Here is a 13,445-nt window from a genome sequence, read left to right as displayed (position 1 = left end):
ACCTGTCTTACATTAAGTTCTTACATGAAACGGTAATAAATATGGTGCCTGAGGCCTGTGAAATATATTTATGGTGGAGTGGCACATGCAGAGTGCTGTAAGGCAACATTTTACCCAAAGAAAACCTTTGTCTTCAGATTTACCACTATTTCACTATTATTAACATCACATACAAAAACTCATTAGGCACATGAAGGTCCATAAAATGGTTATGTTTGCGTTGTAGAAATCAGAACCCCTGGTTCCTATCACCACCACTGGTCAGTAAGTTTCTCTACAATAAACCATTTCACATCAAAACACTTCGGGTCGCTTTGTTAATATCTCAAAGACTGAAATATGCAGAAAATTTTAAAGAACAGTGGAATTCCCCTTTAAGACCTTAATGAACTAATTAGGATATAATAAAGCAGAGAAAAAACTGCGCATCAGGACTGCAGTGTGTTGGTAATGGCAGCAGGGACAGCAAGTACAAATGGAGGATCCAGTTCTCAATTTATTGCCTTTATTAATATTGATTGTGTTTTTTTGTAATGCTGCATTTTTCCACTGTAGTACAATTAATGATTCTGTAATTGAACAATGACTTTTATATAATCAAGGAGCCTGACTGGTGGGATGTGTTGTTTCTTACCATTTCAGTTAGAGTTTCATTACAGCAGCTTATTACTTATTACTGAGTAAACGTATTGATTAACGTTCTGACAAAATGTTCTGCTTTGCCTGTGAGGCTGTGCCAAAGAAAGCAAGCTAAACATCAGGACCGAAAGAGTATTCGAGCCACTACAAGTCTGAGATGACCAAAAAGACAAAATAGTTTTTGACAAAAATGCACAGAATTCTGTGAGGTTTCTGTAAAATACTGAGATTAAGATCATATTTTGCTATTAACTTTGCAGCTCCATCAAAAACCAAGAAAAACACCGTCCAACACATCTCGTGACTCAGACCGCACTCCCACTGCTGCCTGCAAGTGCCTCACAGTTGAGAGAGCAGGGGGCCAAAACCCTTTAAAGGCAGTTACTGATGACATTATCACAGCGGAGAGCAATCTGTTCACTGAGAGCTACAAAAACAACCTTCAGAGAAACCCTCAGAGCCGCCACAAAGCCACCAAATCAACAGCGGGACACAAAAGGACAAAAGCCCATCTAGTCCTTATTTGTTCCACATGAGGATGAACTAGTCCTGCTACAGTCAAGGTCAGTCTGTGAATTGCTTTGAAGCCAGCTGTTTATAGAAGCTCCCCTTCCTCTGTATTCTTAGAGAGCAATCATAATCTAGCAGTCTATTTTTGGTCTGCCCCCATCTGTGCTGGAAGCACCTGTAAAATAGGCAATTTTACAGGCTGAACAGCAGATCAGTCAGCTGTAGCTAAGGGAGAACTGATCTAGGCATGTCCAGATGTTGGAAACATTCCAGGAGAAGGAGAAGAGCACCACACGACACAGGTGGCTACAAAGGATTCTGTGAGAATTTAGACTTTCTATTAAAAGCACTTTCTAGAAAACAGTAATGAGTTACATAAAACTATTTCCTTGTAGTTGCGAGTTGTGGAGTCTCAGCCTCAGATGCACTTCCCACAAGGGTGCACAGACTGTCTAAAATACACCGCACACTAAAATGTCCAGAACTGCACCAATATTGATAGGTGGACTCTCATATTCCATTTTTAAACAGTTCATAGCAAACCTTTGCAAGCAGCTGCCTGTTCTGCACAGGAAGCTGCTTGCAAAACAGTGAGCCTTTGGGAGCAGGACACAGTCACTCGACAGAAAAAAACACACACCTTTAAAAGTAACTGAAAGTTTCTTAGAAGCATTTAGTGTGCTGGCCATGTCAGACCACTTTCTTTCACATGGATGTGCATGGAAGCATCATCTTGACCATCATTTGTGGCTTGTAGTTGGTTGTGCCAGTACAGGGTTGCTGCACAATATTAAAAATCTAGGCTGCCAATGAATACTACAGTAAACTGACTTCATTTTTAATGTGCAAAATTACAATTTCGTATGATGTTTAATATTTAAGCAATAGAACACGAGAGGGAGTGTGTTATTGCGAAATAATATCATTGCCGTATTATCCCTGTGTTAATGCTGTAGATCATCACGGCTGTGTTATTCATGATAAGACAGACAGAGAGACATTTTATTGATCCCGAAGAGAATTTAGCAGCCAGTAGCAGTCACACAACACAGAACAGTCATATAAACAACTAGAAACATACAAAAATATGCAAAAAGATAAGCAATAAGATCTATCCTCAGATAAAAAAGGCAGTGCAATAATGAATGTTCAAGGAGGAACAGGTAACAGCATATAATGACAATACTGAACAAATATGTGCATATATTGGTAATGAAATGGTAATGGCACATGACCTTGGATGTTCTATTGCTCATAGACAACGGTTAAATAAATAAAGCTGTGAATGTGTCATTTAATATGTTTTAATGTTAGCAGTTCCTTCCACCAAATTATAGTTCCTTAACAAGAAGCTTGTTGCTACGTCAGAGTAATGACCTCTGCTCACTTGCTGCACAGCCAGTAGTTAATTCTCCAGCTCCTTACACAGACCAATGGACAGTTTCGGAATTTAGTGTAATCTGATCTTCAGAGTCTGACCAAATCGGCTGTCGGTCAAATGTGATCTTAAAAGTATCCATTTTCTGTTTTGGCACAATGTAAGAAGTAAAAACGTTAAAATGGCTTGAGCTTATCCTACAGCTGTCGATATCATTGCTTAGTAATGGCGTCTCAGTGGAGTGACACAGTGTTTGTGAAAAAACGTGCCGTTATGGCGAAATAACAGCACAGTTAGAACGCTTCTCAACCAATCAGCTTGCGTGGCCGGAACTAACTGTTGTATAATTACTTATGAATCAGGTAAGATTCAATTTATAGTGTCATTTATACACTACTGCTTCACACTGCACGTGCTGTAGATGCTCCTTTCTCTCAGATTTGAACGTACTATTTCTGCTAACAGCCACTTTAAACGAGAAGCACGACGGTGTGGCCGGTGCCTGAGACAGTTTCACTTTCAACTGGCTGCAACTCGCAATAGTGTGCCAGAGTCTATTTTGTACACTGAAAACAAACTAGAATAACTGCACATTCGCATTTTATGTGACAAAATGTGTTCGAACACAATAGAAGCAAAGGCATTGCAGATGACAAGCTTTCATTTTTCACCTTAAAGCACCTCCTCACTGCTGCAGGGTGTGAATAATATCCATTTATGACTCCTCTACGTGAAGTTAACAGAGCCCATAAACAAACAAAAAATCATAACTGGATCAGGCTTGATACTTTGTTGATACCTGATCCATTAAAACATGAACATTTATGGTAAAAAAAGACATTTTCAGACATTGCATGACCTTTCATTTTTGTCAAATCTATTTTAAGACTTTTTAAGGATTCACACAAACCCTGCAGCAGGTGGCTCCTGGTCACAATGGTAACCCACCAGATTCCTTGATGGTAGTCTGAAGTATGAGGGGTTGTGTAACTTCAATGTTCATCCAATGATGTCTACCAGGAACACCAAGTATCCAGGGAATAACTAACCACAAGTACTGCGTTCAACCAATGTAGAGACGCTAGTTTTCACTGGACAGATAACTCTTTGTTGAGTGCCTATATGAATGCAATCTATACTACGCTGAGATTCAACTGAACAGTTCAGAAAAAAAACAAAACAAAAAAAACATTCTGCTGGCGTTTTACTTAATTTGGATGGTCTAAATTGCAATCAAAAAAAGCAAAGCTCCAAAGTGTGTTTGTCTATGGCAACAGCAATTCATCTGCATCTGATGAAGGAGGTGCCTTATTACTGTTCACTGTTTACTGTTAGGGAGCACTGCCAGGAACTCAGTACCTGTAACCACAAAACCCTGCCATGTCATGTTTTCATATGCTAATAAACTGATGAGTCATAGTTACCCTGCGCAACACACAGAAAACAGAGCGTACAAGATGTAGACATACTTCACAGGGTGTTCGTTTAAGTTCTGATGTTTCCATTGATTGTTCAGATATCTCTCTGTTCCTTTCAGAAAAGCATGTTTTATCTTTTATCCACCAAATCTTTTGTCATTCAAACCCACAGGCACTAAAATGCTCAACCCCGTCATCATTTTCTCACAGTCAGTTATTTCAGAAGCCACTCTGAAAGCTGGCGTTACCTTGTACTACTTAGTCTGAAACACAATTTCTTCACAAAACTCTGGAAAGCCTCCTTGGTGAGGAGATTTTCACATGCTTTAACCATTGTACCGAGGAGAGGCACTTGATGGCCACTGTGAAGCATTGTTTGAGGGGCCATGTTAGATGGGTCATTTCTTTTTTGTCAGTTGTTTGCAAGCCTGCACCAATTTGCCAGCCTTCTGTCCTGAGCTGAGTGGTTTTGATGCAGTAGGCTCTTTGTTATCTACTATCTGAATGGACAGATAAAAATACCTCAAGCGCTATCATCCTGCCACTGTCTCGACAGTTTTGTCCTGCACACAGCTCAAACAGCCCCGGTAGCCACCCTTGGTAATTCTTTAAAAGCAGTGGTAATTCTTCATGGCCAACTGCGATGCCACATCCCTTTTCCTGCAGTGTGAAAGCATCGGGTATCTCTGCAACACTTTCCAGGCTGGACAGCTTTTCAAGTGGTCAAGTGGTGACTGGTCAAAGCTAAGCCTTGTGTGGTCAACTGGGCTTTAAGTCTTTTTCAAATACTGCCAGACTGCTCTCACCACCATGCTAGGCTTCAATGAATAGAGCTCTTCCCTGCCAGTAAATTGCATGGCCAGGGCAACTCAATATTCACTACTGAGCTAAAATTCTGAAATAAATTAAACCAGAACTAATTCTAATTCACAACTCCACTACTATTGATTTCCCCAGAAAATAGTTGTTTGCACTGCTAAGCTACCGCACTTGCTAGAATTCTTAACTTAAACCATACTGCAGTTTATTTTCAACCACAAAGTGAGCTATCACACCACCAATCAGTGAACTCCTCTAAAATATAAACGTGGTGGAATGTGTATATTTGACCATTTAAACATGTACTACAAATTTGACACATCACAATCATTTCTAAATATCGCAGTATACCTTTATCATCAGCTTTTGGTGCTTCATAAGAGTGGTGCTTCACATCGATGACAGCGTGTGTCATTGTTACAGCAAATAGTAGCTGCCCTGCTAAGGTGACATAAGGTGGGTCATTTCTAAAACCAGAAGTCTTACCTGTTTCAGCTTTTTTAGATCTTCATCAAGCTCAAGATTGTCCAGAATAACAGCCACAAACAGACTCAGCAAGATCTGAAAGACATTAGAACACAGCTGCAAAATCATCACACTAAACAATTTGCTTAGCAACAAACAACTTCTATTTTCACTTTGAGGACCTAAAACATATCAAATGTCTGGAACTAAAACCATTCATGACCGAAGTGTTGAAGTACTACTATATCAGTTCCATGTTCTGTTGAGAACCAACATATTTGTAAATATAAGCAGTAGCCTATTTGGGTTGGGCTGGTCATGGGCAGTTAATTTGGGAGGCAGTATGACTCACGTCCCAATGGCTTGTCAGTATGCCACAGACATCCCTTCTATTGGCAGTGTAAAGTCAAACATAATTAAATAGAGCCATACTGACATAAGCCAGGCTGACAGAATAATGGCACAATTACATATTAAACATACAAGTCCTTATAGATACAGAGGAAATCAACAACTGGAACTACATTCTAGAATTTCCTTTGATAAAAATAAATCATTTGTCTTATTAACTTAGACAAATAAGCTTTGTCCAAAATCACAAAACGCAATGCTGTGAAAATAAATGAGATTTGCAAGCACAACATACTTATAAAATCTCTAGGGCTTTTCTCAAAAGCAGTGAACACAGACTCCATTCATTTTCTTCTTTTTTTTAACTTTACTTTCTATTTTCTTTTTTTAAACTGTTTGACAGGGGATGAATAAGCGATTCAGCCGTTCCTTGATTACATGCTCCGGCTGCTCTCTCATTACTGTTAGGCTCGTGTTCAAATGTCAGATTTAAACAGCAGTTCTTCACTCATCTGTGCTTGTCAAATGTCAAACACAAGAACAGGCATCCCAACCACGGTGATGGGCAATTACAGCCACAGTGAGTTGGTAATCAAAGACAATTTGATTGATATAGAGGAACGATTATGCAAGATCTATAGTAAACCTGTTGAGACATACAGCAGTAAATCTTCCATTGTAGACAACCGATAACCAGAATGTGGAATGTAGCAATCGTATTACTTGAAAACTTGAATGAGAGAGGCTGCCTCTTCAGAAGAGCCAATCAGCTAACAGACGTTACCAAGCTAACCAGTACAAAGTTTGATGCTGATGAGGACTCGCGGAATAATATACAGGGTTTTTTTCTGTCAGTGAATTATGTTAACAATTACATATAATAGAGATGTGCAGGGGTACTTGACTAAGTCAGTTAACCGTTCAAAGTGCCAGTAGCCAAACACTGAAATCACATGACGAGAGAAAACATACAGACCAATAATTTGGTGAAATGGCAATTTTATGTTTTAACAGAACTGCAAACTGTGAATGTTAAGTCATATTTATGAGAATGTATGTTATGCTACACCTTGCTACTCTAAACGCGAGAACCTTTATGTGTGTGCACCCCTAAGGATGCGTTAATAAGAAATAGCATGGCTTTATCACTAAATAGATGATGTTAACTTTTGGCCTAGAAAGAGTTAAAATACATTATACATCTATCTATATCTATTACGAACTAACATGACATCAACCACTAAGAGAAAAAAAACACCTCAAAAACACAACGAGTCTCCATCAGTATCCAGTGCTACAGCGGTTAGCTACAGTCCTAGTTCATTAGAACATCTCCGTAATGTTACACAAAAACTGATTTTCCTTGGCTATTTTGAAATGTACTCCTATGCATGATAAATTTTGTGCAACACCAGTGCTGGCACCTAAAAAAGTTGCAGTTTTTTTTATTTTGCAGTTTTTATTGGATAGCTGTTCAGACACTGAGATATCAAAATGAGTCTGAATATATATCCCCAAAAAATACCCGACTGGTGATTTCAGTATTCGAATACAGCACCTCCAATGGCAAAAACTAATTCTTGAGTACCCATGCATATTGATCTAAATGTGCTTATTGATGTTCTACATGGCAAACTGTTTTTAATCGAAAAATGTTCCAAAAACACTTCCAAAATGGTACTACATTGCTTGTGGCTGTATAAAAGGGGTAGTATGCTGCTGCTGGCCGCCTGTTGGCCATATTTAACACTGTATTCAGATCACAAATGCTATGTTTTGGAAATGTTCCATTGGAGTCAGAATGAAGTACAGCTGAAGAATTAAGTTTTCTTCTGTGTACTAGCTTTGCCTTTTTTCTTCCTTTTCTCAGGGGTAGTTCAAGAAAAAAATGTTAGAACTGCAATTTGAAATATCCAATATAAAACCAATTTGAGTAGAGTGTTTTTACCAGAGTGGCAAACAGGTGGTAGAGGATGAAGTAGATGGCCACCACTGGAGCCCACATGTGCCCCACTGCCACCAAGGTTTGGTCCATGACATCCACCCAGCCCTCCTGAGTGAGGATCTGAAACATGGACATGAATGCCTGTGGGAAAACAACACAGGGACGATCAGTCTGCGCTCCCTCATTATACTTCCTTCAAACGTGACACTCCACCCCGCTCACAGAGACACAGAGAAAGTGCCTGCGGTCTCTAGTAGCAGCCTCATAATGCATCACATCAAAGCTGTGATTTAATAAGGTACCACTAATTGGCCTGTCTCGATTTAGGATTTTTTGCAGGCGGCTATAAACACAAATCATGTTCAAATTAGGGCTGTCACGATTACTCGGTAAACTCGATTACTCAATAAAAATCACTGATTAAAATGCACTTTCCTAATGAATCAGCATTGATTAGTTGGCAATTTGCATAATGATTCATATTTTAAATTCTCCTACTGGTATCTACCTTGGCAAGAAAAAGAGCGATAGACAAACTCATTTTTATGCATTTTTTGCCACAGACACAAAAAACATACCCCCTTGTAAAACAACCACCCCCCATCCCATTTGGATCAACGTGATATTATTTCGATGTCTTTTATTTATTTTTTTTTCATCCATATGTGAGATTTACATTGTTGGTAGTCAAACATTATGATCAGGGCAGAGCATGCAAACATCTACATAACCTGTGGTTATGCAGAATGTTTTGTAGTACTATAGCATTTGTAGTTATGCTGCGGAATGTTTGGTACAGCATGTGCACTTGGTACAGACTAGTTTGAAAATGCTGTTATGGGAAAATGATCAAGTTTCAGCTTTTGGTAATGGTAGCAAACCCTGGGCTAGAGACTTTGGGCTGGACCTGGCAACCCTGCCTGTTGTAAAATGCAACAAGATCTGTGGACTCTAAAAAGAAAAACAGATATGATAATCAGTATTTACCAGTAAAATATGCTTAACATTAATTAAACTGTAAATTAGAACCCATAAACTTTGGGGATTATCATAATATTTAATTAAATAATAGGTACAAATAATATTAAAAAGTAGCACTGCCAGCTGCATCTCCAGAATGGGAATTGCTAAACTAACTTAGTGTCATATTATTGCCAATTAGTGTTGCTATATTTACAGTGACAGGCATTAACACCATGCCTGATATGGTCATTTCAATGGAGAGTTTTGTTAAAGAGAATGAGATGCTGTTTAAAAAACTAATATGAGCAGAGGCACAAATTCTCTAGCATTCCGTAAAGTGAGTATTACTGCACAGCTCATCAACTTACAGCTTCCTTGAGAATGGAGGACGGTTACATTACAGAGCTGAGGATTTTGCCAGAAGCCACAAAATAACTAAGTAAGAAAGCGGATGTGACTGACCATGCTAAATGACCACCACAGAGCTAATGAAAGTGGTTTGATTCAAAATGTGAAGTTGAAACATTTTGCATCTATCCTGAAATACACAGACAATTCTAATTAAATGAATAAATGATCATTATAGGAGTGAAAGAACCATAGCTTCACTGCATTTAGGTCTAGATGTCCATATGAACCTATGTATGTATGGTAGAGCAAAGTGTTCCTGGATGTAAGCACAATATGTGCTCACAATGTGCCTGAAATTAACTCTGAGTTTAACTAAGGCCTGAACTAATCACGCAAACTGTGCACAGGACCATGTGCTCGAGAGGCACACCAGATAGTTTAGAACCCAGGTACATTCAATGTCGAGAGCTAAGTTGTTAAAGGGCAGTTTGTGTCGGATATGCACCTGAAATATGCACAAAATCATAGTATATCAAACCCTCATTGTTCTTGTATATCATTTTAAATTAAATACTTTTAAAAGGCTCAAATGTTCATGTTTGAAATCTTTTTCAGAATCTATTTTGGGAGGCTACGCATGGTTTGTTTTTAGTCATTTTTATTGTTTGCTCTTTTTAAAACTATAATTACTCAAATAATTGCCTGACTAATCTGTAAATTACTTCATTACTAATATAATCAACAGTGACAGCCCTAGATAAAATGACACATAAGTGCTTTTACAGCATCAGTAAAACTGATACAATAACTGATGTATTTTGGAGAAATCACAGAACATTAATAGTAACTACACAAAATACTGAGATTTATTTCTAGCTACATTAATACTGCAGATTAATCCCACCACAAACATGCATGAAACGTTACAATGACATTATAGTATAGTATCAGCACCAACACTAAAGTGGAGAACTACAGAGATGTTGACTTTTGCTCTCAATATACTCAACAAAACAGAGAGGGCTCACTTTAAAGCCACTTTTTCCCCATGCAGGTCAAATTAAGGTCTTGGGGATCTAAGTCTAGCTGGCCTTAAATCCTGGTCACACCAGCTGCAGCTACAAGGACCTGCAGATAAAGATTTTGCAACAGGTCTATTGCCAGGGAACAGGGTAAACATCATTATCTTCAATGGTTATCGTGCCATCCAGAAAGACGAGCCTCAGAAATAAGCAGCATCTGTTTATTTGGGGCCTTCAGAGTTTCAGCACAAACAGGGATCAGTAGATTCCTGCTAATAACGCCAGATAAAAAAGATTTGGCTAATGAGAGCCCATCTCACGAGCACTTAGTATCAAAGAACTTGGCATGATGTCTTACATCTGCTGACAAATTAAACACTGTGGTGCCATTGGAAGGTGTTTCAGTCTGCATTTGTTTCCAAATATTTCTGAGCACAGAAATTCCAAAAGGCTTTCCTATGTTTATATATATAAAAGCTTCCTTTCACTCTTTTCTTTTTTTTTTTTTTAAACAAAAGCCTTTTTTACTTGTTGCTTTTTAACCTTGTCTTATCTAACATATGGTCAGTAAAAAGGTTTTGTCCATTTTAACTCATTAAAATCTGCCCACAGAGTAGCTGGGCTGCATGTATGTCTACTTCGGGCATAATAAAATGTATCAGCATGGAGAACTGGTACTTTGTGTGCTACCGTGACTCCTATCACTGTGTGGATCGTTCCTCCAAATTGGCTCCAAGTTAGAGTTCAAAACCCATTTTTAAATGACTTGTACTTTGGGCTAAAAGCCTTTTGCTCTGAATAATTTTGTGCCGAACTCAAAAGTGCAAGCCAGTACATGACTAACAAATGCAGCTTTGAACAGCTGGACACATAAAAAATCATAATATTTTTATTAAAACAAAAAAGTTTAAAACAAACTCTTTGGATTTTGTTAGTAACAAGAAAATGTGCGATAGCATTTTTTTGTATAAAAGTTTTATTTAAAAATTCAATTAATGATAAACCTAAATCTTTTAAGTTCACTTTAAAAGAAATCAAAAAGATCTTTTTAAAAACAGCATTGAAAAAAAATACAAAAAAAAACAACTAAGTATTACTTTTACCAGGTGAAATTTAGAGGGTCAAACACCTTGTATTGGGAGGTGTTTGTTCCAAACCCTACCAACTAAGTTAACAGTGTGAATTAATTTGAAGTAATTGGCCCAAATATAAGAGAAGCACAATACTGTCTGTATTGTTGAATGCACTGTGATACATGACCAAAGAAATCATGCTATTTAAAGCAGAAAACCAAATTAAAAGGCAGTAAAGCCACTTGATGCATTATAGGCAGGGTCAGTAATTTCATGTTATCGACCAAGTAGACGATGGGAAGCAGCCACCTCAGATGAGAGACATAACCAAAAATATTATGCTCTATGCTAGGATATTCCCTTTTCGTCCCTAACACACTGTTGCAATCGACAACAAACCGCTAGCAAGTATTGTCGCTTTCCAAAGAAAAACATCTCCAAAGTAGTAACTTTGCAGGAGAAGGAATTCATTTAATCTAATCAATTTTTTAAAATTTATTAAACCCTGCAAACATGTGGCTGGTGCATGATTATACAGGGTGATTCAAAAAGATTCATCCGATTTCAAAATGATTTATTTCACTTGCAGATCATCACAAAACATTGTAGTAAATTGTAAATGGTTTAAGTGAGCATAAAGTTTATTATGTATTTTTACAAGTACTCAATATGACCTCCTCCAGCTGTACGGGCAACTTCAACGCAATAGTCAAATTCATCCCATACTCGACTGAGCACGTCGGGTGTCACTGTACTCACAGCTCTTTCAATGCGATTTCGGAGATCATCCAGTGATGTGGAACCAACAGCGAATGCTCTGAGTTGTTGGAGGTTCACTGTCGACAAAAATCACGTTGCCCAGTTATGATGGAACGCAAAACGCTTTCTGCTCAGGGGTCACCATCTCCTCGCAGACTGAAGGGAGCCATCTTCCGGTGACAGGCAGAAACTCTATGACCCCCTCTTTCAATTGGTATGTGATTGGTTCCTAGGCGCCTTACGGTTATAAAAATATGGGGCTTTGAAATTGGATTAATCTTTTTGAATTACCCTGTATAAAAAAAATCTGTTTTACAAAGCTTTCTGTTTTTCCAATGGCTTTTAAATAGGTACCGATGTTATCTACTGCATTGTCCACCCAGAAGTAAGCTAATTGCTGTTTATGACATTCTGCTGATTTGTCTGATACATATAACACCATAAGTATGCACCTCTCTGCTTGTCATTTGAAATATGTGAAAAAACTATGGCTTGTGACTCATTTGCTACTATAATAATTATAATATACATAGATATTAAAATATGTATCGATAAGAATGATAATAAAAGCACATTACAATAACAACATACAAATGATGACTTTGCTGGTGACTAACTAATCTGGCTAGATTGTTCACAGCTCTCATGAAACTCATGAAAGCTGGATGAAAAGCTAGGACAAACCTCCTACTACACATCTGGAGAAAGCTAACGCAGTTAAAGGGCATGAAGAGTGATGCTGATCTTGCTCTGTATCTGCTAGACAGGTGATTTTTTTGCAATGCTCACCTGGCTATTGAGTTTGTTAACTTGCACTATAGCTAACCTCTGCTAAAGTCAATCACCACATGTCTAAAGGATTAACATATCAAAAGATTTTACCCTTGGAAAGGTGGTAAAGCGGTCCAAGTCCTCCACAAAGCAGAACATCTGTAGACTGATGGCAGACATGACTATGAGTAGACTGGCTGTGAACACCACAAGACTGCCCAGTTTCTTTCCTGGGCCAAAGATCTTGTACACAAAATCCTCCAATGCGGGTGAGATCTTGATCAGCCGTACCACTCTCAGCACCTGCAGGAATGAAAGACGTTCAGAGCTCTGTTCTCTTGGGTGTATTTTTTTGAAAAGACAAAAAAAACTTTGGTTTCTTCTCTAATTAAACAATTTTAATTGCAAACCTGTTCATTCTTTAAAATAAGCATTCCAGACAAAATTTTTAATTTTGCTGAAGTTTGTATGAATTTACGAATTTTAAAGTCAATGGAAATTAGAAATCGTAGCGCATTTTCCTTCTGTACTGTGACTTATTTTGAAGTGAACTGTGGTGTTAAGCACCTTGTTACTTTGCTGAGCATTTCTGCCCAATGATAAATGGAGGTAGATCTGTCATGGTCATGATATTTTAGGTGCCATGCAAATAATTGCGATTAAGAATTTAATTGTCGTTTTTGTTCATTCTGTACAGCTATTAAAGTTAAAGCCTCAAGTGTCCAAATAGGCTGATTAGCTATCTTGCTTCCTAGCTGTGAACACTTAGTAGCTCCCAACTGAAAACAGCACATCAAGTTCAAATAAACAAACACCAGGGCTGAACAATTAATCGTTTTAGATCTGAATTTGCACTCATATCACTTTCTGTGTGTTGTGTGAAAGCTAACAGCTGCAGAAACAAATTTTTTGCAGAAATGGGTGGTGGGAGGGAGGGGTGAAACATGATACGGTATCAAACTAACAAGGGAAAAAAGGTCA

At 38.1% G+C, this 13,445-nt stretch overlaps 1 protein-coding gene across 1 annotated transcript in view; it reads right to left on the bottom strand.

Annotated features, from left to right (window-relative positions):
- nalcn (sodium leak channel, non-selective) overlaps positions 1-13,445 on the bottom strand; it is a 161,225-nt gene that overhangs the window by 71,415 nt on the left and 76,365 nt on the right. Inside the window, exons 14-16 of the mRNA XM_036579146.1 lie at positions 12,576-12,767; positions 7,529-7,666; positions 5,251-5,325 (exon numbers count right to left, since the gene is read on the bottom strand). Of these exons, the coding sequence (XP_036435039.1) occupies positions 5,251-5,325; positions 7,529-7,666; positions 12,576-12,767 (405 nt within the window). The remainder of the gene's footprint in view (positions 1-5,250; positions 5,326-7,528; positions 7,667-12,575; positions 12,768-13,445) is intronic.

Source organism: Colossoma macropomum, unplaced genomic scaffold, assembly GCF_904425465.1.
Source record: "Colossoma macropomum unplaced genomic scaffold, Colossoma_macropomum, whole genome shotgun sequence".
Classification (NCBI taxonomy): Eukaryota; Metazoa; Chordata; class Actinopteri; order Characiformes; family Serrasalmidae; genus Colossoma; species Colossoma macropomum.
The sequence above is the reverse complement of the archived record's forward strand: the minus strand, read 5'-3'. Positions and strand labels throughout refer to the sequence as shown.